At 54.1% G+C, this 26,856-nt stretch overlaps 1 protein-coding gene and 1 long non-coding RNA gene across 11 annotated transcripts in view; one reads left to right on the top strand and one right to left on the bottom strand.

Moving 5' to 3' along the window:
* Window positions 1-26,856, top strand: part of GDPD5 (glycerophosphodiester phosphodiesterase domain containing 5) — a 91,233-nt gene that overhangs the window by 43,893 nt on the left and 20,484 nt on the right. For 8 of the 10 annotated variants that reach the window (NM_001101141.1, XM_010812694.4, XM_005216250.5 and 5 more), the window contains 4 exon segments: window positions 4,226-4,402; window positions 18,150-18,253; window positions 21,353-21,446; window positions 22,315-22,374. In NM_001101141.1, the coding sequence (NP_001094611.1) occupies window positions 4,286-4,402; window positions 18,150-18,253; window positions 21,353-21,446; window positions 22,315-22,374 (375 nt within the window). In that variant the 5' untranslated portion in view covers window positions 4,226-4,285. 10 annotated transcript variants of the gene reach the window in all.
* Window positions 11,791-15,144, bottom strand: LOC132342344 (uncharacterized). Its single transcript, XR_009490680.1, has 3 exons — window positions 15,055-15,144; window positions 14,632-14,733; window positions 11,791-14,359 (listed from the first exon to the last, which is right to left on the bottom strand). It is a non-coding gene; the product is annotated as an uncharacterized lncRNA (long non-coding RNA).

Genomic DNA, 26,856 nt, shown 5'->3' with positions numbered 1-26,856 from the left:
GGGACAGCAAGTTCTGGAGTGGTGAGGCTGGAGGAGCTAGATCCTGGTCATTTGTCTTTTAGGAAGCTCTCTGGCTGCAGGTGAGAGCTTAGATTGTTCAGGCCAGGCCTACCGCAGGGATTCCCCACCCAGGGGAGAGATGAGACCTGGGAAGCGGCCAAAGGGCTGGTGAGAAAAAGGCCTTGAGGGATGTTAGAGACATGTTAGCGGTGGTGAGGGGGTCACTGTGCCAGTGTGGGTCTGGGTGGCCTCCCTGGAGACAGCAAGGAGCCGCTGGCGATCTTGATGGCCCGAGGAAAATGTGTCAAGGAAAAAGAAGTTTGCCTCCCAGAGATACCCCTGCAGTTATGAATAGAATGAAAATTCATGGCAGGTGGGAGGAGAGAAAGTGCTGCACTCAATATGCCAGCAAATTTGGAAAACTCAGCAGTGGCCACAGGACTGGAAAAGGTCAGTTTTCATTCCAATCCCAAAGAAAGGCAGTGCCAAAAAATGCTCAAACTACCGCACAATTGCACTCATCTCACACGCTAGTAAAGTAATGCTCAAAATTCTCCAAGCCAGGCTTCAGCAACATGTGAACCATGAACTTCCTGATGTTCAAGCTGGTTTTAGAAAAGGCAGAGGAACCAGAGATCAAATTGCCAACATCCGCTGGATCATGGAAAAAGCAAGACAGTTCCAGAAAAACATCTATTTCTGCTTTATTGACTATGCCAAAGCCTTTGACTGTGTGGATCACAATACACTGTGGAAAATTCTGAAAGAGATGGGAATACCAGAACACCTGATCTGCCTCTTGAGAAATTTGTATGCAGGTCAGGAAGCAACAGTTAGAACTAGACATGGAACAACAGACTGGTTCCAAATAGGAAAAGGAGTTTGTCAAGGCTGTATATTGTCACCCTGTGTATTTAACTTATATGCAGAGTACATCATGAGAAATGCTGGACTGAAAGAAACACAAGCTGGAATCAAGATTGCCAGGAGAAATATCAATAACCTCAGATATGCAGATGACACCACCTTATGGCAGAAAGTGAAGAGGAACTAAAAAGCCTCTTGATGAAAATGAAAGAGAAGAGTGAAAAAGTTGGCTTAAAGCTCAACATTCAGAAAACGAAGATCATGGCATCCGGTCCCATCACTTCATGGGAAATAGATGGGGAAACAGTGGAAACAGTGTCAGACTTTATTTTTGGGGGCTCCAAAATCACTGCAGATGGTGACTGCAGCCATGAAATTAAAAGACGCTTACTCCTTGGAAGGAAAGTTATGACCCCCCTAGATAGCATATTGAAAAGCAGAGACATTACTTTGCCAACAAAGGTTCGTCTAGTCAAGGCTATGGTTTTTCCTGTGGTCATGTATGGATGTGAGAGTTGGACTGTGAAGAAGGCTGAGCACCGAAGAATTGATGCTTTTGAACTGTGGTGTTGGAGAAGACTCTTGAGAGTCCCTTGGACTGCAAGGAGATGAACCAGTCCATTCTGAAGGAGATCAGCCCTGGGATTTCTTTGGAAGGAATGATGCTAAAGCTGAAATTCCAGTACTTTGGCCACCTCATGGGAAGAGTTGACTCATTGGAAAAGACTCTGATGCTGGGAGGGATTGGGGACAGGAGGAGAAGGGGCCGACACAGGATGAGATGGCTGGATGGCATCACTGACTCGATGGACGTGAGTCTGAGTGAACTCCAGGAGTTGGTGATGGACAGGGAGGCCTGGCGTGCTGCGATTCATGGGGTCGCCAAGAGTTGGACACGACTGAGCGACTGATCTGATCTGATCTGGGAGGTGAGAGGTGAACAGCTCCAAGAGCCCCGGTCAGCCAAGCCCTGGGCTGAGACCTTGGTGCAGGCAGTTTATTTCCCTCTTTTCCAGACTTGAAATGGAAATTCCATTCCTGGGTGGGTTGTAATGCTCAGTTGTGGGGGGTGGGGGAGCAGAGGACACATGGGAATCGGTCCCGGGGTCAGGGGGGTCCTGGGAAAGGAATGTGAGGGCAGGGCTCCTGCATGCAGAGTGCCCACCTGCTGTACCTCTGTCATTGCAGCCGTGTGCCCCGCTGCCACCGGCCCTCCCTTACCCCCCAGGCATCTGACCTTTTTTTGGAAGTCAGGACAAAAGCTTCAACCAAGGCTCAGGGAAGAGCCCTGAGTGGCTCTGGCTACAGGGCAAGTCATTGGCCAAGGCAGGGTGAATCCAGTCCTCTTTTTACATATACCAGCTGCCTCCCCCATTCCTGGGGAAGTGTGATGGCCAACCAGACAGTAGAGGTCCTCATTTGGGGGTGCACAGGGTAAGATGTGGTTCCCTGGCTATGGATTTTACTCTTTTACCTCCTCTGGAAGGCTGTGGATGTGGGAGTCTGTATATGAGTACACACTCCTATTTTTTTTTTTTTTAATTATTTTTTTTGGTTGCACTGTGTGGCTTGTGGGATCTTAGTTCCTCCATCAGGGATTGAACCCAGGCCCTTGTCAGTGAAAGCATCAAGTCCTAACCAGTGGACCACCAGGGAATTCCTACCCTGACACACTCCTTCTAGAGAGGAGTAAAGGAAAACTGAGAGGGTCTCCTACCTGCTGACCCACCCCTGGCCTCCCCAACTCCATGGGAGCTAAGCTGACTGCAGCAGCATCCCCATCCAATACTGTCACCCTGAGCCCTGGACTCGGCTCAGCTCGGAGAGCCCCCAGCATCTGTTCTGTGTCCACATGCCTCCCCAGGGAGACATGGGCACAGGCTGCACCAGACAGTTCCTAGCACTTAGGCAGCTGCGGGTCAGTCAATATTACCAGCAAGCTCCTAATTCATCCCTGCCCTCGCAGTGGAGGCTGTAATCCCTGTGCTGAGGTTAGCACTTGGGGAGTGGGGGTGGTGGGGTGTTGGGCAGAGGCCCTGAGTAAGGCCCAGATGTGGAAGTCATTGGTGGGCCTGAAGCCCAGTAACCCTGTGCTATAGTCCCTGGGGAGTCAGAGAGGGAGCTCATCCTGCAGGCCTCCACTCAGCGCTGTCTCTGGGAAGCACGCCCTGACCCTCCTGTCCCTATTAAGTGACCACGGCACCCTTTCCTCTCTCTACCACATGCTGCAGTTATGATCCCGGGTCATGAGCCACTGTGCCCTGTGGTGGCAGGGTCAGCAGGCTTTCATTTATGGACTCTGAAATTTGACTCTTGTATAATTTTCACAGATCAAGATATATTTTTGTTTTGGCTTTTTTTCTCCCAACTATTAAAAAATGTGAAAACCACTCTTAAATTGTGGGCTGTGTAAAAATGTGTGGCTGGTTGGATTTGGTCATGAGTTGAGAGAAGGAAATGGCAGCCCACTCCAGTATTCTTGCCTGGAGAATTCCATGGACAGAGGAGGCTAGTCAGCTGTACAGTCCATGGGGTCACAAAGAGTTGGACACGACTGAGTAACTCACACTTTCACTTACAGTTTTCTAGCCCTCGAGTTAAAGCCAGACTGCTGGACTCCACTGTGTGACTTTTGGCAAATGGCTAGACCTTTCTGTGCTTGAGAATTCTCACCTGTAAAATGGGGATGATAATGACCATACTTTGAGAATGTAAAATCATACAGCAGCTTTGAAAAACAGCTGTTGGCAGTTCTTCAAAAAGTTAAACATAGAGTTATCATATGACCTAGCCACCCCATCCCAAAGTATGTACTCAAGAGAAATAAGAATATACATTCACACAAAAATGTGTTCACAGCAGAGTTTTCATGACAACCAAAAAGTGGTAACAACCCAAATGTCTATCAACTGATGAATGGATAAAGCCGTCTATCTATACAACTAAATAGTTCCCAGTCATAAGAAATGTAGTACTGATTCATGCTATAATGTAGATGAACCTTGAAAACATTAAGTGAAAAAAGCAAAACATACAGGGCCATATATCATGTGATTCAGTTTATGTGAAATGTCCAGAATGGGCAAATCCATGGAGACAGAAAGTAGGTTAGGTCGCCAGGGCGTGGGAGTAGGACAGTGACAGCTAATGGGTTAGGGGATTTCTGTTGGTTGGTTAGGTCATGGGTGGGTGGCAGGGGACTGAGAAGGATGGGCCTCTGACTCCAAGTGAGACAAGGACCCGCCAGGGCTCTGAGCGGAGGCTGACCCTCCCTGACCTGGGCTACAGTGACACTTGCTGTGTGGGGACTGAGTCCCCGGCCCTGCCCAGCCTCACAGACCTGTGCTTCCTCCCACAGGACCAGCTGGGGGCCTCCATGGGCGCCTGAAAGCAGGGCGCCAGGGCCGCGGGCACGAGCATGGTGAGACACCAGCCCCTGCAGTACTATGAGCCGCAGCTCTGCCTCTCCTGCCTCACGGGCATCTACGGCTGCCGCTGGAAGCGCTACCAGCGTTCTCATGATGACACCACTCCGGTGAGCTGTGCGAGGGGAGGGGCCAGAGGAGGGGCGGGGCGCCCGGGGCTGGGGGAGGGGCCCCAGCTCTGTGGCTCTGAAGTGTGGCCTTCTGGTTTCAGTTTCTCCTTCTGTGAGGTGGGCCTGTGGAAATTCCCAAATCTACCTGACTAGGTGGGCAAGGCAGTAGGCCATCCTGTCATGGGTGTAGCTAGTTGTTGATGCCCCCTTGGCGGTGTGGGTGCTGGGTTGCTCGTGGAGCCCTGGGCAGGGTGGGCTGCTCCAAGAGGGAGGGGTCCCCGCTAAGTGAGCAGAAGTTCCCAGCTTCCTGGCGGATCCCGACGGGCAGCCAAGCAGGCAGGTGGCCAGAGGGGAGGGTGGGGAGCTGGGCCAGGCCATCAGGAGCCTGGGAGCTGGCAGGGCCATGGCCTGGCACCGGGGCCCAGTCACCTGAGCCACACACGCCTGCCAGGGCTGGCAGCAGGTGCTCAGCCGGATACAGAAAGCCTCCTTCAGTGTCCGGCTCCCCAAGCCAGACCCCACACTGCATTTCCGTCTCTGGGACGCCGTCAGCCAGTGGATCTAGTTTCTTCTCTGAAGGAACCCAATTCCTTCAGGAGGGAACAGAGAGAGAGATAAATGGTGTTTATCTAAGAGCTTTGCTGCCTGAAAAACAACTTTCTCTTCCCTCCTGCTTATCTGAACAAAGAGGCCAGCCTCCAAAATCAGCCAGTCCCAAAACAGGCTGTAGTGACCAGGGGCGGAGGTCAGAGGCCAAGCATCGCTGGGCTATTTGCATGTGGAGGTTTGAGAAGCTTGTCTGCCTGTCTGCCTTCCTTCCCTGCCTGTGATGGTAGGGACGAGGGGACAGAGTGCTAGACTGACCCAGGAACCTGGGCTCATCACCCTCAAATGGTGAGACGCAGGTACCACCTTGTGGGCACCTGGCCTGATTCACTGCCATGTCCCCACTCAGGCACACAGGAGACAGTACGCGCAACTGAGGCAAGGGAGAGGAGGGCCCTGCCCAGGGCAGCCTGGCTGTCTTCTCTGCTTTGCTCCGAGCTCTGTTCTTCCTGAGACAGTGGACAGAAGACAGCAGGGGCTCCACATGTCAGGAAGGCAGGAGCTCAGAGTCCACTGGCACCCAGGTGTGTTTGTCTGTCTGCCGGGTGCTAAGCTGAGCTTGGCCATGCAGCCACCCCTGTTGCTCCCAAGCCCGTGAGCTAGATGTCATTGCTACCACTTCCCACCTGGGGCAACAGCCAGGGACAATGTGACCAGGCCAAGGTTGCAGAGCTGGTGAAGGGCAGAGCTCAGATCTGGTCTGCATGGTGTGGGTCGAGCACTCTCGGTAGGGCTGGGGTGGGGTGGGAAGACAGCTGAGGCTGAGGAAGGGAGAAGGATGGCTGGCCTCCTAAGAAGGAAGCGCTTGGCCATCAGACACTGGAGGAAGCTGCTCTCCTGGGGCACCTCACACCTCTTGGTGGGCCCAGGGCCAGCCAGTCACAGGCTGTGTGGAGTCAGGAAATGATGGGTCTTGGCTGGGGCCAGCACAGGGCCCAGACTGGGGGAAGTGGTGGGTGAGGCCAGTTTTGAGCTGACTGGGGGCCCAAACGGTATAGGTTCCCTAGATGCCAAGGCCTGGGTGCCAGGTATGGGGCAATGGCAGGAGGCTGCAGGCCAGGAGCCAGCTTGGTGGCGAGAGGGGAGAGGGTTTGCAGCAGCTCCAGGTAGCAGGGCCTCTGCAAAAAGGGCTGGGTTCACCTCAGGCAACCAGAGCCTCCCCATCCACCCAACCCCTCCCCAGTCAGCTCCTGCTTCCCCGCCCACTTCCTGGGTTCCCTCCTCAGCCCACTCTCTTCTCTCTTCTCCTCAGCCCCTCCCCAGGACTGTGATGGGTTCCTGGCCTGATGCAGTTGAAGGACCAGTGTCTCAGAGTCAGGCTGGTGCAGAGAAGCTGTAACCTAAGTGTTGTTGAACAGCTGGAGGCCCAGAGTGAGCCCTGGGAGTGCAGGCTAGGGGGTGAAGGAGAACCCCAGGGGTCTAGGGGGTGGAGGAGAGGCCTCGGCCAGGGGAAGGGGGTCCAGCTTCGGGCCTCATCTCCACCTTCCCCTCCTCCTTTGGGCACCCCTTACCACCCCCACCCCTGTTTCCCCCTCAGGACCTCTTGGGGGAGCCTCTTGTGTCTCCAAGTCAGGGACACCTAGGGTCAGGTTCCTTGGTGGAGCTGGACCTCTCGGGCCTCATCTGTGAGACGAGGTGACAGACACGTGGTGAGTCACAGAAGCCTTCGTCCTCAGGCTGGGAATGAAGTGTGAGAGTAACAGTTAATGTTTGTCGAGCACGTGTTGTGTGCAGGGAGCGGATGACTTCTTACAGGCACAGCCCTGTTGATTGTGGGGCATGGCAAACACCCCGTGGGGCATGTTTAATTGTTGTGCCCTGATTATGGATGGAGAAATCAAGGCTTGAAGCCCTGTCCCACCTGGAGTCCATGATAGATTTGCAGCAAGAGTCTCAAGAAGTTGGAGGCTGCCAGGAAGACAGGCATGTTTTGAGTCTGGGTGTGTTTAAAGGAGAGCTTGCAAGGATATTATAGCCAAACGCTCCGGGAAACAAACTCACTCAGAAGGACATCGTGGATAGTGGAGTGCAGTTTATTACACCGGCGGGTCCGAGGCAGAGTTTCCTCTTTAGCCAGGGACCCCAACCAACTTTTGTTGAAAACCTTATATACCTTTAAGTGTACTGCTCAAGCCCACATCCCCAAATTCCTTAAACCTAGCTTGGAAAGTGTTAAAGGGAGATGCAATCAGGTTACAGCCATGATTCATAATCAGAAGGGTCAGCTGATTATACATTGGAGCCTACACCAACGGGTGCCAAAAAGATTACAAGGGTGATTGCCTACACAGGGGATTATTACATTCTTTTTGGCGACAGGAAATCTCGGTATGGAATCTGGTGTTTAACAGTCTGGGGGGCCAGTTCGGCCATAGGCATGTTATCAGCATGGCTCCCAGGCACATGGTCCAATGCTCATTGAAAGTGCAAGGTGGAGTTTCCTTCTTTTTCAAGATGGAGTCAGCTCGGCCTGTTCCTTTCCTCCCTCAAGGAGAAAAAGGGGAATGGAGAGGACTTGGGAGGTTGCCTGGAGGGAGAAAGATCACAGGACCAGGAGCATTTGGGACAAGTTGAAAAGTGGCTTGAATGCCAGAGTGGGCACCTTCAGTGCTTCCCTGGTTAAGAGCTGACCCTGCGATATTGGGATAGATCCTGGAGATGGAGGAACGGGGCTGGGAGCCTGGGAAGGCTGCCCCTCCTCTCCATCCAGGCTGTTCTTCCTTCCTGCCCCTCTTCCACATTCCCACCTCCTCCAACCCTCCCCCCAGGACACACACTTGACAAATAAGCAAACAGGAAACTGAGGACCAGAGGGGTGAAATGACATCTTCTCCCTCCTGCCAACACCGAGGGAGTGGAGGAGCCTGGCAGCAGGGGGCCAGCTCACTCGACAGCTAGGAAGGGGAAGCAGAAGCTTTTTATAACTGGGGTAATTAATTGGTTGTTGTCTGTGACTCATTACTCTAATATTGCCAATTAAGGACGGGATAGGACAGAAGACGGTTCTCAAGCCATCCCCACAGGGCCCCCTGAAGACTCTGCATCCTCGGGAGGCAGCACAGTGTCAAGACCAGATTCACTGTCGCAAGAGGGATATAGGTCAGAGGCCTGGAGGAACTTCTGTCTGAGACATTGAAGGAGATAGACAGTGACAGTCGACACTCTTGCACTTCTACATTTGCCTTTTCAAGGGTGTTCCAAGCGTTTCTGACGTCCTCCATTGTATGGATGGGGCTCCAGGAAGAGGAAGTGATTTATTCAAGCCCAGGAGTTGAGGGCACGGCTTGCATTGCCCCTGCTTGCTGCCCAAGTCCTGTGCCTTCTCCCCTGTTCACTCCAGTCTTGTCTGGGATGCATTGGTCAATCAACGAACCTGTCCTGACACCTGCCCTGAGTATATCAAACCTGGTGCCTCCCCTCCCCCGAAGGGCTCCCGGGTGGGTGGGGAGCAGACCACAAGTGACGTCCAGACCACCCAGGGTGATCACTGCCAAGGCCCAGGGACATCCTGGGCAGGAAAGCTTGTCTGAGCTGGTGTCAGAAAGAGTCAGCTGTCATGTCGTGCCAGCGTGGGGAAGGCAGGGCAGCTGCGTGTTACTGCAGCTGAGTGTCTTGTGTTTGGGAACTGAAAGCAATTTGGCATAGTGCAGCTCTCGATGTGAGGAGGGGAGGCACGTGGCCAAGGGGACCTGAGCCTGCACTCCATCCTGGAAGGTGGGGGCCCAGTCGGACTCAGACTGTGCAAGGACTACTCTGGTTCCATCATGGAGAAAGTGCAGAGGGACCTTGAGTGGAGGTGGGGAGGGCAGGGAGCCAGAGAGAAGGCTTGAGGCCTCAACTAGGGGGAGGGGTCCACAAAGCAGCAGCTAAGGGAGGGATTCTAGAGACACCTACAGTATCATCAGCTGACTGGCTGCAAAAAAGAGTTTTGATGCTGCCTCCCGTCATCCCATGATTTCTACCTGGCTGGATGAGGTCGTTCCTGGGGTCAGGAGTCCATGCTATGCCCAGGGGTGCATGAGAGGGGTCGTGGTCTTGGTGGAGTCCAGGAATAGTATAGTGGAGGAAGAACACAGACAAAATAAATCCCCTTCCCTGGGCCTGCCACTGCCTACCTCTTTCGATGGGAGCCCCTCCCACCATGGCAGGAAGACACCTTCTGTGGGGGAATCCATCGGCCCCCTCTCACCTGCACACCCAGGTAGCCTACCTCACCCCCTCCAGTATTGCCGTCTGCTCCACTGTCCCCCTTGCCTGGAATGCCTTCTCCCTGGTCTCTGTCCCTCAAAGCTCATCGCAAATGTCTCTTCCTCTAAGAAGTCTCCACTTCAAACAAAGGAGTCAGGCCTCGTTCCCCTACCCCACTCCCCTTCCCCTGGACTCCCGCAGCAGCACCCAGGGCCCTGGGCCGCCCAGGTGAGTGGTGACTATTTCTCAGAGGAGGGCCTTGGGCATGGAGGGGGAGGATGACCGAGCAGGTGAGTTGAAGAGCAAGTGAGGAAACCAGTTAGGGTGGGCAAGCTAGATCCCCGATGAGTCCCGAGTGAGCACCCCAAGGAGCACTTGGGTGGTCTGGAGAGTGCAGGTATACAATGCATTCCAGTGCCCCTGGCTGTGGCTGGCAGGGACCAGTGCTAACCCAGCCAAGGGACCTCCCAGGCCACCCTTGGGGCTGGGGTCAGGCTCTGCCAGTAGGTAGGAGGAGGGGGTGAGTTTCCCAGCTCCATGCCTTCCTGTCCTATTACACCCTGTGGGCTTCTGACAGGCATACAGGGCAAGGAAGAATGGCTCTCACTCAGGAATCAAGGTGGGCTCCCTGGAGGAAGCAGCCTTGGGAATGGGCTCAGGGGTGTGATTAGAGTCAGCCAGATGCACCTGGCTAAGGGGCTGCAGCCTGAACTCTACCCTGCATTCTCCAGCGACAGAGTGAGTGACATGAGTCAAAGGCAGACCCCTTCTGGGCCTCAGCTTGCTTGTGAATTAGGTGGAGGTACAAACCCATGCCCCACGGGTCCAGTTAGATAACAGATACCTGAACAGGACAGACCACTGTTCCAATAGGGGAAAACGTGTCCTCCCTACAAACTTTTAAAGGGATGGCTGTTCCCTTCTCCAGTGCTTTGGGGGAAAGGGACTCAGCAGGTCAGAAAGGAGCCCTCTGAGCTTCAGCTCTCCCAGGCCTAAACTGGAGATGATAAGACCCATTTAATCCTGTAAACCTTCCAGGGTTGCCATGAGGATAAGAAAATGGGCGATGATATTATTCCATCCATGAGAGAGAGAGAGGAGAGGCTGGCAGAGGCTGTTGCAGTGCAGGGAACTGAGGATTTATCGCTGTAATTAAAGCCAGGCTGTCTCTGGCCTTCGGGAACCACCCCACCCCCCACCTCACACACCGGGCCCCCTCCCTAAACCACACTGAAGGGGTGCCTGGCGTAGTCATGCCGCACTCCAGGGGAGACAATTAAGCTCTTGTTCATGACCTCCGTGACCACCTTGAGTCCCTAGGGAGCATGGATGGGGTGGGAGGTGATGGGCATCCGCAAGAGGCTGTGGCCACGCACCACCCTGTGGCCTCGGCAGCGCCCTCTGCCGGGCGTAGGGATAATCCCTCCGAAGGGCCCCCAGCTCTTGCTCTCCGGTCTCACTGGCGGATGCAACCCCCGGGATGGTCTGGAGGGAGTGGGTGCTCCAGGCTGAGCCGGGTTTCATTCTCCTGCCTAATGAGCCATTCTGAGTGCTCCCAGGCAGAAGTGAGGGCAGAGGCCTAATTGCCCAGCTCTCTGTAGCCAGAAAGATAAATCCAGCCTCTTACACTGTCAGGAGCTGGCTAGGGGTGGGGATTTTAATCCCTTTCCCTTCTTCGCCCTAATGCTGCCGTCCAGCTCAACCCTCCCCAGGCTGCCCCCTCCCCCAAATCTCCTGGGTCAGAGCCAGAATAATCCTGCTAGGGCTGCCCAGCTCTCTCTTCTGGGAGCTCCCCACACCTTTCCCAGCTGACATTCACCCATCTCCCCATTAGGAACTTGATGAGGATGAAATGGGCTGATGGTGGGAGGAGCTGGTGTGCCCCAGGTGTAGCCTGCAGGTGGACGGACTCCGCGGAGAGGAACCCCTCAGTCGCTGTCCAGCCTCTGCACAGGGCTGCGTATTGCTAAGTACACAGCTGGACTCTGTCTGGAAGCGGAGGCGGGACCACAGGAGTGGCACCCGGAGCAGAGCTCAGCCACGCGGAAGGAGCCGTGCCAGGCGGAGCCAGCACACGGGGAACACAGACTAGAAAACCTAGAAACAGCCCACACACATCTGAGCGCGTGCTGTGTGGTAGACGATCGTGGAAATTATTGCAGATATGACAAACCGAACAGGCACAGCTGAAGTATCCATTTGGTGAAAGTAAAATTAGATCCCTGCCTCTTACTTCAAATGAGAAGAAATTCCAGATGGATTAAAATGTGTTTTTTTCTTTTTTTAAGCTCTTTTTTTTTCTATTTAGGAAGAACATATTGAGGAAATTCAAACAACTCAGGAAGATAGAAAGTAAAAGAAATTCTCATCTTCATGCTTTAGAGGAAAGGCTTTCAAACCTCTGTCCATACACGTATACACACATACGGAGCTATAGATGGATAGGTGAACTACAGATTTAAATGTCAACAATGAGAAATCATCAGTGTAAAATACATAATCACAAGCCACGTTCCCTAACACGATACCAAAGACAAAAGCCTATAAAGGAAAAGAGGGATAGATTTGACTGCATAAAAATTTAATTTTTTATATAAAAAGCATGAAAACCAAAATTGAAGTCAACTGATAAAATAAGAAAAAATAGATAATCTATACTAAAGTTAATACTCTTACATAGAGGAAACTTTTTGAAATTTAATTTTGATTTTTAGTGATTTTTTTTCAATTTTTTTTTTTTTTGGCTGCACCAATATTTCTTTATTCATTTAGTTCCAGCACATGGTATCTTTAGTTGCAGCATGTGACCTCTTAGCTGTGGCATCTGGGATCTAGTTCCCCAACCCTGGGATCTAACCTGGGCACCCTGCAATAGCGACTCGGAGTCTTAGCCACAGGACCATCAGGGAAGTCCTGACGAAGCTTTTATAAACCTGCCAGAAGCCAGTTATCCCAAACAAAAGCCACCAGGTTCTGTGCCTTTGCATGTTCCACACCCTCCCTTACCTTGTCATTCCAAAAAGCCTGTTCCTTTCAGCTTTGCTACAAGCATCTCTTCCTCCAGGAAGCCCTCCAGACCATCCCTGCCCCCATAACTGGCAGTGTGCTCTGGAGCAGCCCATGCTTGCCCCATTCACCATACTGGCTTCTAGGACTCCAGTTGCCTCCTGGCTGGTCAGTCTTCTGTGCAGGCTGCTCAGCGTGGAGTCCAGGCTTTATCTCCCAGTGTCCAGGGCTCAGTATGTATGTAGAATGATTGGAAGAAAGTAGTGGCTCGGATGTGGAGGGAGATGCTGGAATTTAGTTTGGTGTGAGGTGTAAGGTAGGAGTCTAATTACACACACACACACACACACAAGGATGTCCAGATGTCCCAATATCATCTGTTGAATTCTCCGACCTTTCTGTGTACTGATTTACTTGGCATTCATCCTGTGTCCATCCTTCCAGACCATTCCCTGTCTTTGGGTCTCAGTTTCTCCTGTTCTTAATTGGACCTTTAGTGGATGAGGCAGGATGATCTCTGAAATCTTTTCGAATGCTGAAATCCCAAGGCTCCTCCTCTGGCACTGCCTGTGATTTTCCTCCTTGGTCAGACAAGGATAATTACAGGGCCTGCTGCTTGTTGCTTTGGGATAGTTGAAGAAGCTGGAGGCACCCAGACCTGGTTGTGAATTCTGGCTCACGTTTGCCCCTTGTGACCTTGGGCAGCCCACTTTCCCTCCCCGAGGCCTGGTTTCCTCTGACTATTCCTGCTGCTTTGCAGAGCTGTGGAGAGGATGAGATGCGATGGAGCAGGTAGAGGGCTGCTAGGAGTGCCCCACCCCCAGCTTTATGAAGTGCTCTTCCAAGGCTCTGTCTTCCGGGGCGGCCGCATCGTGCTGTGAGCCCGGATGGGGCAGCTGCTGTGTCAGGTCAGGGTCTTCTTCCTTCATCTTTGCCGGCTCCTAGAACTGCAACCTGCAGAACTGAGCCTGACCTCTGCATCCCCCTGACCATGGCACCTGCCCTGGGCTGGGAAGGGGTGATCTGCTTGGCTGTAAGCAGCTGGGGAAATTTGATGTAGAGCAGGGGGCGGGGAACACTTGATCACTGTCTTCACATAATTAAAGGGCTGTCAGACACGAAATGATAATTATAGGAACGATCGTGGATTTGGCGACTTAAGCTTACATCTGTAGTCACATTCAGGCCTGGCAGCCCTCCCATGAGGTAGAGGTGATGTCATCTTCAGGAATAGAGGAGGAAGCTGGGGATTGAATGAGGTTCTGAACCGTTGGCCCATGGCCACACAGCTAGCAGTAGGAGGGCGGGGAATGAAAACCCAGCTCTTGATTATATTGCCCCGTGCCCTGGTCATTTGACCCCAGTGTTCCTGCCCTTTGGCTGGATTTGTTCTGGGTGGTATCAGAGAACTGGCAGCAGGATTGCAGCTGAGGAGCAGACTTCGGGAGGGATGGAAGCAAGAAAAGCAACTCCTGACACCCTGCCATTGCCAAGCACTTCTGTCCAACACTGCCGTCCCCATTTTACAGAACAGGAAGTCGGTGCTCGGGGAGGATAAAGCAGTGTCTTCTCCAAGGCCACCATTTAGTAGGCAGCCTGTCTGGGATTCTCACCCAATGTTACAGGACTTTGCCCTGCCCCTGTCCGGCCACTGTCTCAGAAGGGAGAACCCTCAGCCCAGAGGAGGGCCAAGCAGCATGCGGACAGGAGTACCCATCCCTGGAGCTGTAGGAGCCAAAGCAGGGGCGCTCCTGTCCTGGGGGCCACAGACACAGTCTCTGTCTCGAGGGACACGCAGGGAATAGGAGTCCTGCCAGACAGCTCTGCCTCTGAGTGTGAGTCTGAAGTCCATGGTGGTACCAAGGGCAGGGAGGCGGCTCCCACTCAGGTGCCATCCTGATGCAGATTTCAGGCTCCAGGTTCTATTTGGAGGTGCCCCAGATGCTAGGGGACCCTAGGGGTGCACCCACAGCAGTGTCTGTGTGTAGAGTTCTAGCCCAGGGCACAGTCTGGGGCGGGCAGCACCCGGCAGCAGCATGGCCTGTGCTCACACGTCCTGCATGGGCTGGGATCTGTGGCTGCAGTGCTGTGTGACCCTGTAAGCCCGGCTGCTAATAAGCTGTTTCCGCACGCACGGTCTCCTCTGAATGCAGAAGGCTGCAGGCGGGACAGAGATAAGAGGGATGAGGAGAAGACGTGACAACCAGCAGGAAAAATTGGTGCACTGCTGCCAGGTGTGGGACAGAGGAGGGTGGGGGCAAGAGTGGAAGAGACAGGATGGGGCCGGGGCCTCTGGGACGCTCCCCCACAGCCACCCCTGTGCAGGGAGGGAGCCGCCTGCCCGTCCACAGCCAGAGCTCACCCATCCCCTTCCCCGGCTGCTCTCAGCCACTTCCCTGTGCCTCTGTAGCCAGTCAGGAATCACTGACCTTTGTCCTGCTCTCAGGCAGCTGCTAGACTCGGAAGGGAAGGGGCTGGGGTGTCACAATGGGAGTTCCTTCCCTTGGATTCCAGGGGCCCCCAGGATTCGCCTGAGGATAAACCCAGGGTTGGATGACGTCCTTGTCACTGGTGGCCCTGAGGCCTCCCTGCATCCCCACCACGTCCACACCGTCTTCTCCTCACAGCGTGTCTGAGCACCACAGTCCTCCGAGGGCTGTGGGCCAGGGTGCACAGATACTTCAGCCATCCCTGCGCGGAAGGAGTCTGCAGCCCAGTGAACTAACTGCCCCTTATTATGCACCTACTGTGTACCACTTGATGTACATCACTTCATTTAACATCAACCCTCCAGAGTACGGGTGTTATTGCCTCTTTACAGGGGAGGAAAACAAGGCTCAGTGGTAACTTACCCAAGTGGCAGAGCCAGGTCTGTCTCCCTCTTGAGCCTGGCTTCTTTCCAGGTCAAGTTGGTGGGTACCAAGAGTCTGTGCAGAAGCAGTGAAGAAAGGGAGGTCCTGGGACTTCTCGGGTGGTCCAGTGTTTAAGACCGCACTGCTAATACAGGGGTCATAGGTTTGATCCCTGGTCAGGGAACTAAGGTCCCACGTGCCATGCAGTGGGGCCAAAAAGAAAAAGGAAAAAGAAAGGGAGGTCTTGGGGGCTGCAGCGATGGGAGGAGTTCCTGAAGGAGAGGAAGGCTTGGCCTAGGGGATGGGCCCCAGTGAGAGAGGAGAAAGGAATCTCAGGGAGTTGAGCTGGGTTTGGGATTGTCACACTTGTGTCCCAGAGGGCAAAGGTGGGTTTCCGGGAGAGCTATGCAGGTTCCCAAGGGAGCTGCAGAGGGTTGCCTCCTACCTCCGCTCCTCCTCTACTTGGTCACCTTGAATACGTTGCTCAACCTCTGACTCACTACCACTTACCCACTTTGAGCCTCTGTGCAAATAAGCAAAGGGTGGCCCTTCCGCAGGGCTTTTGACCATTACCTGCTGGAAAACTTGTCATGACAAACATGCACGTCAGTGGTGCGACCATGATGTGAGTGGCACCTCTCAGTGCGGGGGCTCTACAACTTGCTCAGCCTGTATATGTGGCTGCCCTTCTCCGAGACTTGGGATCTTTGTTTGCTCTGAGATGGGGATACATACCCGGGCATCGTGCAGACAGTGGGAGGTGGTGGAGGGCCAGTGGCTGAACCGCCTGGAGCAGAGCCAGGCTGGCTGGTGAGGGGCGGGGCTGGCTCAGGCCCCTCCCCTATAAGCTGCCCAGACAAGGACCAGTCCTGCCACTGCAGCCTCTCTCAGTGGAACTTCTCCCTAGGCCACTTCCTCCCCGAGCTCCTGGCTTTCCCTCCCTTTCTTCCAGGCCCTGCCATTCGGTTTTTTCCTCTGATTGTTCTGAGTGACCTGCTGTGAACAGAGCCTCTTCACCCCCATCTACAGGCTCCCTGTGGCCGTAGGACCTCTGGCTTTCAGCTCCCAGTATTGTCAACCTTGGGTGGCCCCCAACCCCAGCTCATGCCTTGTTCCAATAATGACGTTCCTAGTCCTTCGTGTGGGTTTCCAGGGGTAGGGAGGGGATGCCCCTCATTCTTGCCCCATCCTTCCTGCCCCATTGTCGGGATCCAGCCCAGTGAGAACAGTGACCCTTGGTACTCAGGACCCCTGTCCACTGTGGGCCCTCCTGACACCCGCAGTCTTCCTGATCACCTGTCAGAATTGTCACTGGGTCCTGCGTCACGTGTCACCAAGGACATCCCCTCCCAGCACGTGTGGCCGGTTCTCTCCCTGTCACTGTCCCTGATACTATTCCCCTGATTCCCACCACCTACTGACCTCCATGCTGCTGACCTGGGACAGGACTCATCATTGGCTGAGGCTCCCCCCTCACCTGGGCCCTTCTCAGAACCTTGTCCTCTGGCCAGAGGCCTCATACCTACTGAGGGAGAGTGATCTCTGTGGACAGAGGGCCACTCACTACTGCTGGCTCGGCGTTCACAGAATACCAAGGGCTCCTCTTTGGAGGGGGTAGTAAGTTGGTAAACCCAGAGTGAAATGTCTCCTGGGTGGGCACACTCATGCCAGCGTCAGAGAAAGAGTCTTTTCTCGTCTACCATCTCACTATCAAATCTATCTTAAGTTGCCACTCACCCTGGGAATATGAAGACCACCCAGACCTCGAGGTGGTTACAGTATAGCGGGGGTGGGGGGGAGTTCCTGACACACAGTGGGACAGTTCTAGAACTGCAGGGGTCATGTCATAACTGACAGGGGTGCCCCCATTATGGAAGCTCTGCGGAGATGGAATCCCTGCTGGGATGGGGAAGGCCTCGAGGAGGAGGAAGAGGGCTGTCTGGTGGACCTGAGAAGCCTTGCTTTCTAGACAGAGACATCGAGAGGTTAAACTGGGCTTAGAACTGTAGCTCCAAGCTGGCTGTGCGGTGCCGGAAGGATCAGAGGTGCCAGCAAAGCTGCAGGGGGCCCGGGCAGTGGCTGGATGAGAGACGCTGAGCTCCTCCAAGCCCTCCAGCCTCTCAAGGTGGGGGGTGGTCTTGGGTCCCTCCTGCACTGACTTCCCCTCCGAGCTGTTGTTTGTGCTCATGATCTCAGCAGTTTCCCAGAGAGCAGGATGTTCCAAGCTTGTTGTGCCTCTGAGATAAGGGGACGGATGGAAGCAGGGGTACACCGGAGGGCCCAGCCGGAAGTGCCTGCAGACCTCTGGGGGAAGCAGCAGAGGCGGCGTCAGCAGGACCCCCTCCATCCACCCAACACGCACACTGCCCTCACCCCACCCCCGGGCCCCATGAGATAGAGGGGCTGACCCCAGGTGGGGGTGGTAGAACATTCCTTCAAATCTAGAGGCTGGGGCACTGCTCTTTAACCCTTCTCTAACTTGCTGTGTGACTCGAGCAAGTTGCTTCGCCCCTCTGGGCCTTGGTGTAGCAGGGGCGGAGGTGAGGAATGTGACCCCTCGGACCCGGGATCACCCTCCCAGTGGGAAGGCTCAGGCAGATGTGGCCTTTGGTCCTGGAGACAGTGCACACAGGAAGGGCCTCAGGCTGCAGCACTAAGGGCCCAGCTCTGGGGTGGACCCCCGACCCTGCCCTGGTTCCCCATCATTTGTGACTCTGGGTGTGATGATGTTGGTCAGGTCACTTCCCTCTCTGAGCCTCAAGTCCCCACCCGTGTGAAGAGGGGCGGGGAGCACTGCCTAACATACCCCAACTCTGTCCCCAACTGCTCGTCTGAACCTGGGCCTCATTTTCCACACTTGTTGGTGGGCGAGTTCCTACTGGAGCTGAGGGAACTTCCCCTCCTCATGCCTTCCACTGTTTGACAAAGGCAGGCCGTGGGGGAGCGAGGGCCGTGGGTAAAGCAGGATAGGTGCCCTTGTGCACCCGCCTGGCGGTGGGGCTGCCACGGGGGGAGGGGTGGGAACGTTCTGGGCGATGGTGGCCTGAGGGCCAGCCTTGCCCCCGCTGACCCCTGCCCTTGCTCCGCCCCTCCAGTGGGAGCGCCTCTGGTTCCTGCTCCTGACCTTCACCTTCGGCCTCACGCTCACCTGGCTGTACTTCTGGTGGGAAGTCCACAATGACTACGATGAATTCAACTGGTGAGTGGGGACCAGGGGGCGGGGCCTGGGGCCTGGGCATCTGGTGGCTGAGACTGGGGTCGGGGGTGAGGGACAGGTTTGAACCTCTCTCCCAGGCTTGTCCTCAGGGCCCGGCCACCACTGGCCACCAGCTCACTGTGTAACTTTTGAGGGCGTAATCCTCTAGAGAGAACAGACACTTAGGGGAGCTGAGACCAGCTGGGGAGAACAGGGAGCTCCTTCCTGCTGCTGCTATCATGGAAATAGGGATGTAAGACAGGGCAGGGGCTCGGCTGGGAGCTGGGACCTCTGGACCCCTTGTGGACAAGGACTCCAAGGCTCAAAGAAACCAAGGCCTCAGCAGAGGAGGTGGTCCCCGACCCCAGGCCTCCTGCCTCCCTGAGCAGGGCCGTGGGCCGGGCTGGCAGATGCTGTGGTTCTGGGAAAGCTCAGGGTCCCTTGTGGGCAGCAGCCTCAGGTCCAAGGACATGTCTGGGGCTGGGTGCACAAGGGCACCTATCCTGCTTCATCCCCTGCCCTTGCTCCCCCACGGCCTGCCTTTGTCTAACAGTGGATGGCATGGAGGAGGGGAAGGTCACCAGCTCCAGTAGGAACTTGCCCACTGACAGGTGTGGAAACTGAGGCCCAAGTTCAGATGAGCAGTTGGGGGCGGAGTTGGGGCTTGGCAGCTGGTGCTCCCTGCCCCTCCGGTGCTGCCTTTTCCTCTTGGTTAGAAATCCAGCTCAGTGTGGCCATGGGCACAGGAGTGTGAGTCCTCTCTCAGGCTTGGTGTCCTCTTCTGTAAAATGGGATAGCAGAGCGCCAGCAGATAGCAGGTCTTTCTGAGGACAAAATGAGATGATGGATGTGAGAGGGCTCCAGGCTCCCCTAAACCCAAGGTCGCTTCCTGGGAGGCTGAATCTCCAGCTGGAAGGTGGTCATGATGTTAGAATTTATGATTTCTGGACTCTGGGCTTCTGATGGGCTGTGGTTCAAGGATTTTGTAGTGATCCTAAGACTCAGTTCATGGAGTCTGGCATCCACTCCCCTCTGCATGGCACCAGGCTGTGCTTCTGTGATTAATGATCTCAATAAAGGACAGGCTGCTGCCCTGCAACAGCCCGGCGAGATCAGCCGGGGCCCCAGCCGAGTCCCAGAGGTGGCCTCTGGCCTTTATTAAATGCCATAAATAAATTATTCATCCTCTCAGGCCCAAAGCACAGGCACTGCTATGGGCAAGTGGGAGCATTCCCTGATGGGCCTTCCCTGAGGTCCTTGGATGGCTCTGCTGAGCTGCAGGGCTGCTGCCCCAGTGCTGGTCCACCCTGTCACATGCAGAAGGAGCAGCTAAGCCCGGAGAGGGACAGGACTCCCCTGTGGCCATACAACCAGCTAGTGCCAAGCGCACATATTAGGACAGTCTGGGAGACTGGGGCTCAGTGGGTTAAGTAGCCTCTCTGTAGTCACACAGCAGGATGCAGTCAGACCTGGGACAGGGACTTAAACTACCTGATTGTATCACGTGGTCCACGGGGCCACCCCGCTCTGCCCAGAGACTGGGCTCCCTGTCGCTGGGCAGCTCAAGCAGAGGATGGATGTTGGGGAGGCCGCAGAGGGAAGGCATGCCTGTGCTCGGGGAGGGTCTGGGGACCTGCAGCTCCCTTAGTCAGTCTCCTTGGTTTCCTGGAGTTGTGCTGGGATTCAGGAGCCCGTGGCCTGGTCCTCAGAGTACAGAGAGCCTCCAGGGATAGCTCATGCAGTAAGAAGAGGCGAGCAAAGACCTGGATGGTCGGGCTGAATGGGGAAAGCCATGGAGGGACTGGCTGGTCTGTTACTGTCAACTGGGAATTGGCAGGGGGGCTCCCTCCAATTCTCCCAGGAATGGGAGAGGCACGTGGAGCCAGAGGCTTTGTAGGAGTAGTTACCAGGGCCGGGGGCTGCCTTTTCTTGGGCCTCAGTTTCACCTTGAGTAAATCTTGCCCTCGAATTCTGAGGGTGAGGGCCAGGGGAGAGCAGGTACCCACCCCACGGTGTCTTCCTGCAGTCCTCCCAGCCCCAAGAGGGTAGCAGGCCTGAAGCTGCCTGGTGCCGGCTCATTTTCTCTGATGACCCTGTGCACGTTGCTTGCTGCTTTCTCTAAGCCTCAGTTTCCCCACTTGTACAGGGAGGATGTGGGTGGTTCAGTCTTTCTGGAGAGCAACTTATCAGGCTCCAACAGGAACCCTAAAAACAGCTCATTCCCTTTGGTCCTGTGATTCCATCTGTAGGAGTCTCTCCTAAGGAAATAATTAGTAATGCAGAAAGGTATGTGCCAAAGAGTTTTTGTGTTAATTTATAACAGTGAATAATTGGAAACTATTAATTGTCATTAGTAGGAAGTTGGCTTCATGCAGTACATTAGTGCAACAGAAAACCTCATGACTCTGAGAAAAATCACATTTCCTCAGGCTTTTACTGACGTCAGTAAATGCTTATGTTAATAAAAAGCAGAGGGTTGAGTACTTACCTTGTTCCTCACATAAACTTCATCCTCAGGAAACCCTAGGAAGGGCACTTTGTTATTCTATCCTGTAGATGAAGAAACTAAGGTGCAGGGAAGTCAGGTGTTACATGTCATCGATCCTAAGACCTCATCTTTTCAAATGTTGACGTTGAAATTGAGATGAATGTCACAATCAATAGCATCTTAGCATTAGGGAAGTCTGTCACCTCCCCAGCACCCTGCAAGCCAGGGGATTTGAATCTGCGAGTGCCTCCCTCCAAAGCCTGAACTCTAACCCCTGTGCTATACACAGTGGGGTCTCGGCTTTGCTGTTTACAAAAATATATAAGCAGAGGGGGGCACCCACCAGAAAAAGGCAGCAGAGTTTTGGTGATGATTACTTCTGGGCACTGGAATTAAGGGAAGTTGTTTTTTTGTTTATGCTTCTTGCCATGCCCAGGTGCCCCCCGAGAGCCCTCCACAGGCTGACCGATGACCAGGGAAGCAGTGACCTCCTCACTGAAGGGCCAGAGTCTAGTACCTGAGCAGGCCACCTGAGAGCTGAGAGCTGGCAGGCCCCAGGGAGCATCCAGGCTCCCTGATAGAGGTCTGACCCCTGCCCCTTCTCCTCCTGGCAGGTACCTCTACAACCGCATGGGCTACTGGAGTGACTGGTCCGTGCCCATCCTCATGACCACAGCAGCTGCCTTCACTTACATCGCTGGCCTCCAGGTACGTGGGGCTGTCTCAGAGGGAGGTGGCCCTGTTCCCAGGGGAAGGGAGGTCTGGCCTGTGCTGGGCTGATGGAGGGCCCCACCCTGGTTTGAGGAGGACGGCTGGCTTTTCTCCAGACCTCTGGGGCTTGGTTCCTTCAAGGTGGGAGGTCCTCTTGCATTGCCCTCTTCTGGAATGTTTTCCCCTGACCCCATGAGGACATCCCACTGTTAGGCCCCACCGCAGACTTCCTCTTCCAAGAACGTCTGCTTTGGTCCTTGCTTCCACCACGGTGCTCCTTCAGACTCAACTCAGTCCCCAGGCAGGCCTGGGAGCTCCTGGGTGTGTGTTACCTGCTCAGTCGTGTCCAACTCTTTGTGACCCCATGGACTGTAGCCCGCCAGTCTCCTCTGTTCATGGAATTTTCCAGGCAAGAACACTGGAGTGGATTGCCATTCCTTTCTCCAGGGCATCTTCCCGACCCAGGGATCAAACCCAGGTCTCCTGCATTGCACGCAGATTCTTTACCCTAGTGAGTGAGCATCAAAGCAACTCTCCAGGCTCCTGGGGGACAGGCTCAAGTCTTCTTCAGAATCCGGGGTCCTGGAACTCCCAAAACATGAATTAGGCAGCCCAAGTGCAGCAGGGCCCAATGAGCTCTTGAGGGAAAAATCCTAGAGGAGAAGGCACCTGGAGGAACCTGAAATAATCTGGGAGGCGGCCAGGTTTGGGCAGAGCTGAGCAGGGCTGGGCATGAAAATGGTTTGCTGGTTAGCTGACTGCTTGAGCCGGGCCTGGAGAGCCGGGGGAGCAGGGTGTCTGGGGAACTGGCAGGAACCCGGGCCACACGTGATGCCTGACTCTTGCCCTCCGGGCCCTCCTTCAGGTCCTGGCACTATGCCACATCGCCGTGGGGCAACAGATGAACTTGCACTGGCTTCACAAGGTAAGGGGGCCTCCAAGGGACCCAGGGAGGAGGGGAGAGGCTGGAGGCCACAGCCGCAGAGGGAGGGCCCAGACACACCTTCCCTCCCTGGATCATGGTTCTAACTGTTCTAGGAGCTAACACTGGACTGTATTTACTCATTTACCGCCTCAGCAGCCCTGCAGCATAGGTGCTGTTATCATCCCATTTGCAGTTGGGAAAACTGAGGTACAAAGAGGTTAAGTAACTTGCCCAAGGTTTCCAACTTAATAAGTAGAGGGTCCAGGCTCCTAGGTCTACAGCCGTGTGGTTAACCAGTGTAGGTCACAGCTCCAGCTCTCTGGCTGGCTCTGACTTCAGTCTCATCCTCTGTTTCTCTTCAGTGAGCTCATCTTAAAACTCTGATTCAGTGTTATGACTCCCAGTTTAAAGCCCTTCCCCCAGCTTCCATTGCTCCCAGGATGATCCAAGCTCTCCCTCCAGACATTAAGGCCCTGAGCAGGTTGGCCCCTTGCTGACGTCTCCCAACTGCTGTCCTGGGACCGTCACCCTCGGCTTCTGCCACACGAGACATCTCAGGCCCTCCCAGCACGCCTGCCTCTTCTCTGCTTTATGTTTTTGCTCCTACCTCCCTTTCTCTCTCTTTTGAACCCTTCCTTGGTTTTCCTCCCACCTACACAAAGCTTCTCAGGCTCCCCCAGTCCCCTAAGGCTCCCTGGCCACAGTCCTGATGTCTCATTGTCCATTTCCATCTGGCTCCCTGACCCCGACCCTCCCTAGTCTAGGAGCTCCGTGCAGAGACCAGAACTGACTTTCCATCTCTGTGTCCCCAGTGCCCCACGCAGGGTTGGACCCAAAGCAAAGAGGCATCATACATTCCAGAGCCTTGACTCTCTGGCTCACTGTTCATGGCACACATAGCGTGCAATGCATGTGGCTGATGCCTCCTGCTCTTTCTGAGACCCCAGTGGGCTCAGGAGTGGCACAGAACTGACCCAGAGAGAGGCCCTCCCTCCCAGGAGCACCAGGGCCCCTGAGAGAGGGCCGTGCCACCTCCCTTTCCCCAGAGCCTGACTCCATGGGCTGGCCATTCAGGAAGAGGCAGAAATGTCCAGGAATAATCATGAGCCCGTGAGATGGGTCCAGAGTGACTCTGAGGGGAGGGGCTCACTTCCAGCTAAAAGGATACAGAACAAGAACTGGAAGAAGGATGTGGTGAGCTCCACTTGGGCTGCATGGAGTGGGAGGTGCCTGTGGGCATCTAGGTGTGCCTCCAGGGTCTGGAGCTGGGGAGTCAGACCCAGGTGACTAAAGTCCTGGAGGGATAAAAAGCAGTGAGCCGCCTCTGGTCCCCTCCCACCTTCCTCTTGCTCATCACTCTTTCCTAAGATCTCCTCTGCACTTCTGAAGACTTCTCTGTGAGGGACTTTCTTTTCCCAGCTGCAAAGCTGACACTTGAAAGGACAACAACTGCGGGCACCGCAGGTGGGGCTGGTGCACACCGCGGCCCCCTCCTCTGGGGCATGCCTGGCTCTCGGCAGGCCAGGGCACACCTGCTTGATCCCCGCGGAGAGGCATCTGGAGGCTCAAGCCAGCCCGGGCAGCAGCACAGTGCAGGGAGTCTTCTCCTGGGGGCAGGGGGCTCAGATCCCTTCATCTGCACCGGTGCCAGCTCCCAGGGTGCCAGCCCTGCCTTTCTCTCCCCTCTGATCCCTCCCAAGAGATCTCAGCATGAGGCACGTTCCAGCTGATGCTTAGCTGGATCCACTGCAGCAGGAGGGAAGGAGCTCCCTGGGGCTCAGTAGTCAAGTAGGGGCTGGAAATTCTACCTCTCTGCAAGACTCTATAGTTTTAGTCTAAGATTTTAAGGAATTCTTATTTGCGGGGGGCCGGGGGGGTGTTTTAACTAACTTTTGACCATTAGTACATTGACACGGTTCAACATTACAGAAGAAGTACAAAATGTAAATCTCCCCGTTATCTTTCCAGAGATATTTTAAGCACATGCAGATGTGTGTATGTACACACACATACACACACATTCCTTTTTCTTTAAACAGAAGTGGTAGCCTATTATACCCTCATTTTGCATCTTAACATTTTTTTTGGTAGGTTTTTTTTTTTTTTTTTCAGTATAGTTTACGCATGGGCTTCCCTGGTGATTCAGCAGTAAAAGAATCCACCTGCAATGCAAGAGATGTGGGTTCGATCCCTGAGTCAGGAAGATCACCTGGAGGTGGAAATGGCAACCCCCTCCAGTATTCTTGCCTGAGAAATCTCATGGACAGAGGAGCTACAGTCCATGGGATCACAAAGAGTCAGACACGACTGAGCCCGCACAAGCAGGAATACATGATTGTGCCTATAAAGCCACCCTTGCCCATAAAGTGTTCGGGGATTTCCGGACTTTGCCATTCCCAGTGGGTGAAAATGGTGCCTCGGTGTAGTCTTTTTAGTTGATTTGCAATACCGTTAGTTTCAGGTGTACAGCCAAGTGATTCAGTTAGACATATGTCTACTTTTAGAGAGTTTCCCACATAGGTCACTGCAGAATACTGAGTATAGTTCCCTGTGCTACACAGTAGGTTCTTATTAGTTACCTATTTTAGATGTAGTATATATATATATATCAACCCCAATCTCCCAATTTATTCCTCCCACCCCTTTCCCCCTTGGTAACCAGAAGTTTGTTTTGTATATCTGTGACTCTATTTCTAGTTTGAAAATAAGTTCATTTGTACCATTTTTTTTTTAGATCCCACGTATAAGTGATATCATATGAAATTTGACCTACTCCACTCAGTTTGACAACCTCTAGGTCCATCTGTATCGCTGCAAATGGCATTATTTCATTCTTTTCGATGCTGCCATTGTTGTTTAGGTGCTAAGTTGTGTCCGACTCTTTGCAACTCCATGGACTATAGCCCTCTAGGCTCCTCTGTCCATGAGATTTCCAAGCCAAGAATAATGGAGTAGGTTGCCATTTCCTTCTCCAGGGGAGCTTCCCAACCCAGGGATCAAACTCACGACTCCTGCATCTCGTACATTAACGGGCAGATTCCTTACCCCTGAGCCACCAGGGAAACCCAAGCCCACTTTAAAAAAATTATGTTACTAACATTTGTCTGCAAAGAGTAGGACACGTCCGAGCAACTAACACAACATTTAGTAAGCACTGACTATTTTGCTGCCAGCCATGCTGCTAAGTCACTTCAGTCGTGTCCACCTCTGTGCGACCCCAGAGACGGCAGCCCACCACGCTCCCCCGTCCCTGGGATTCTCCAGCCAAGAACACTGGAGTGGGTTGCCGTTTCCTTCTCCAATGCATGAAGGTGAAAAGTGAAAGTGAAGTCGCTCAGTCGTGTCTGACTCTTAGCGACCCCATGGACTGCAGCCTACAGGCTCCTCCGTCCATGGGATTTTCCAGGCAAGAATACTGGAGTCGGGTGCCATGTGCTAAGCATTTCACTTGCATGTTCTCATTTATCTTTCCAAACCCCTTTCAGGCAGGTGCTCACTCTCCCCACGTCTGCAGCTCAGGAAACACGCTCTGAGAGGGTAACCACCCCCATTAGGCACAGTCACCAAGGAACATGACATGAGTGGGTCCCTGAACCCTGGGCCAGCCGTCTGCGGCTTGAACCACACAGAGCCCAGATTCTCATCACCTTCCCAAGAGGCCAACGTGCTGGCAAGGCTGATTTCCAACTCCTCCCGGGTCCCAGCACCCAGGCAGGGCTCAGTGAATGAACGGACATACTCCTTTATCCTCCATCCCTCCAGCTGTCATCATGAACCGCAGTGCCTCCGGCACGGAAAACCAAAGACCACTTTCTCCGAGGCTTCCCCTGGGCTTTCCCCACTTTCTGGGTGGGATGTATCCTTTGCAGTCAGACTTGAGGAACAGCAGTCTAGTTGTTAGGAATCAGCGCTGTTTCCGTGGCTTCAGGACACAGTGCGTGTGGCGAAATCCCACAGGCGCTGACCGTTGCAGTAATGCTGCGGAGCATAATGGTTGCCACTATGACAACTGCCGAGTTCAGAGAGGATAAAAATTTTCATTGCATTAGGTTCCCGGGAAATCAGTTTTATCACAAGTATTTCCACTAGCAGTTCACTACTATAATACAACACGCTCAGGGAGTGACCCTCCAGAGATGCTTGCTGTGCCCTGGAGCTGGGGGCAGGGAGCCTGCGTGTTGGGGTGGGGGTCGAGAGGATGCCCCCCGGGGCTCCCTCCACTTCACTGTGAGGGCAGATCCCCAGAAAGAGCCTGACCTCCAAGACAGGCAAAGTGGGAGTTGCTTCTGACTCTGCCCCCTCAAAGCTACATGACCAAGCAAACCCTTATGCTCTCTGAGCCCCGTTTTCCTATGTGTAAAATGAAGATGATAAAATCCTGACTGGACTTTCACAAGGATAAACACGAGGAAAAAGCGAAGGGGTCTCCCATAGACCCAGGCCACACTTGGGCCCTCCACACACCTTCATATCTCTTATTCC

Source organism: Bos taurus, chromosome 15 (assembly GCF_002263795.3).
Source record: "Bos taurus isolate L1 Dominette 01449 registration number 42190680 breed Hereford chromosome 15, ARS-UCD2.0, whole genome shotgun sequence".
In the NCBI taxonomy this organism is placed as follows: domain Eukaryota; kingdom Metazoa; phylum Chordata; class Mammalia; order Artiodactyla; family Bovidae; genus Bos; species Bos taurus.
Note: the sequence above shows the minus strand (reverse complement) of the source record. Positions and strands in the feature narration are given on the sequence as shown.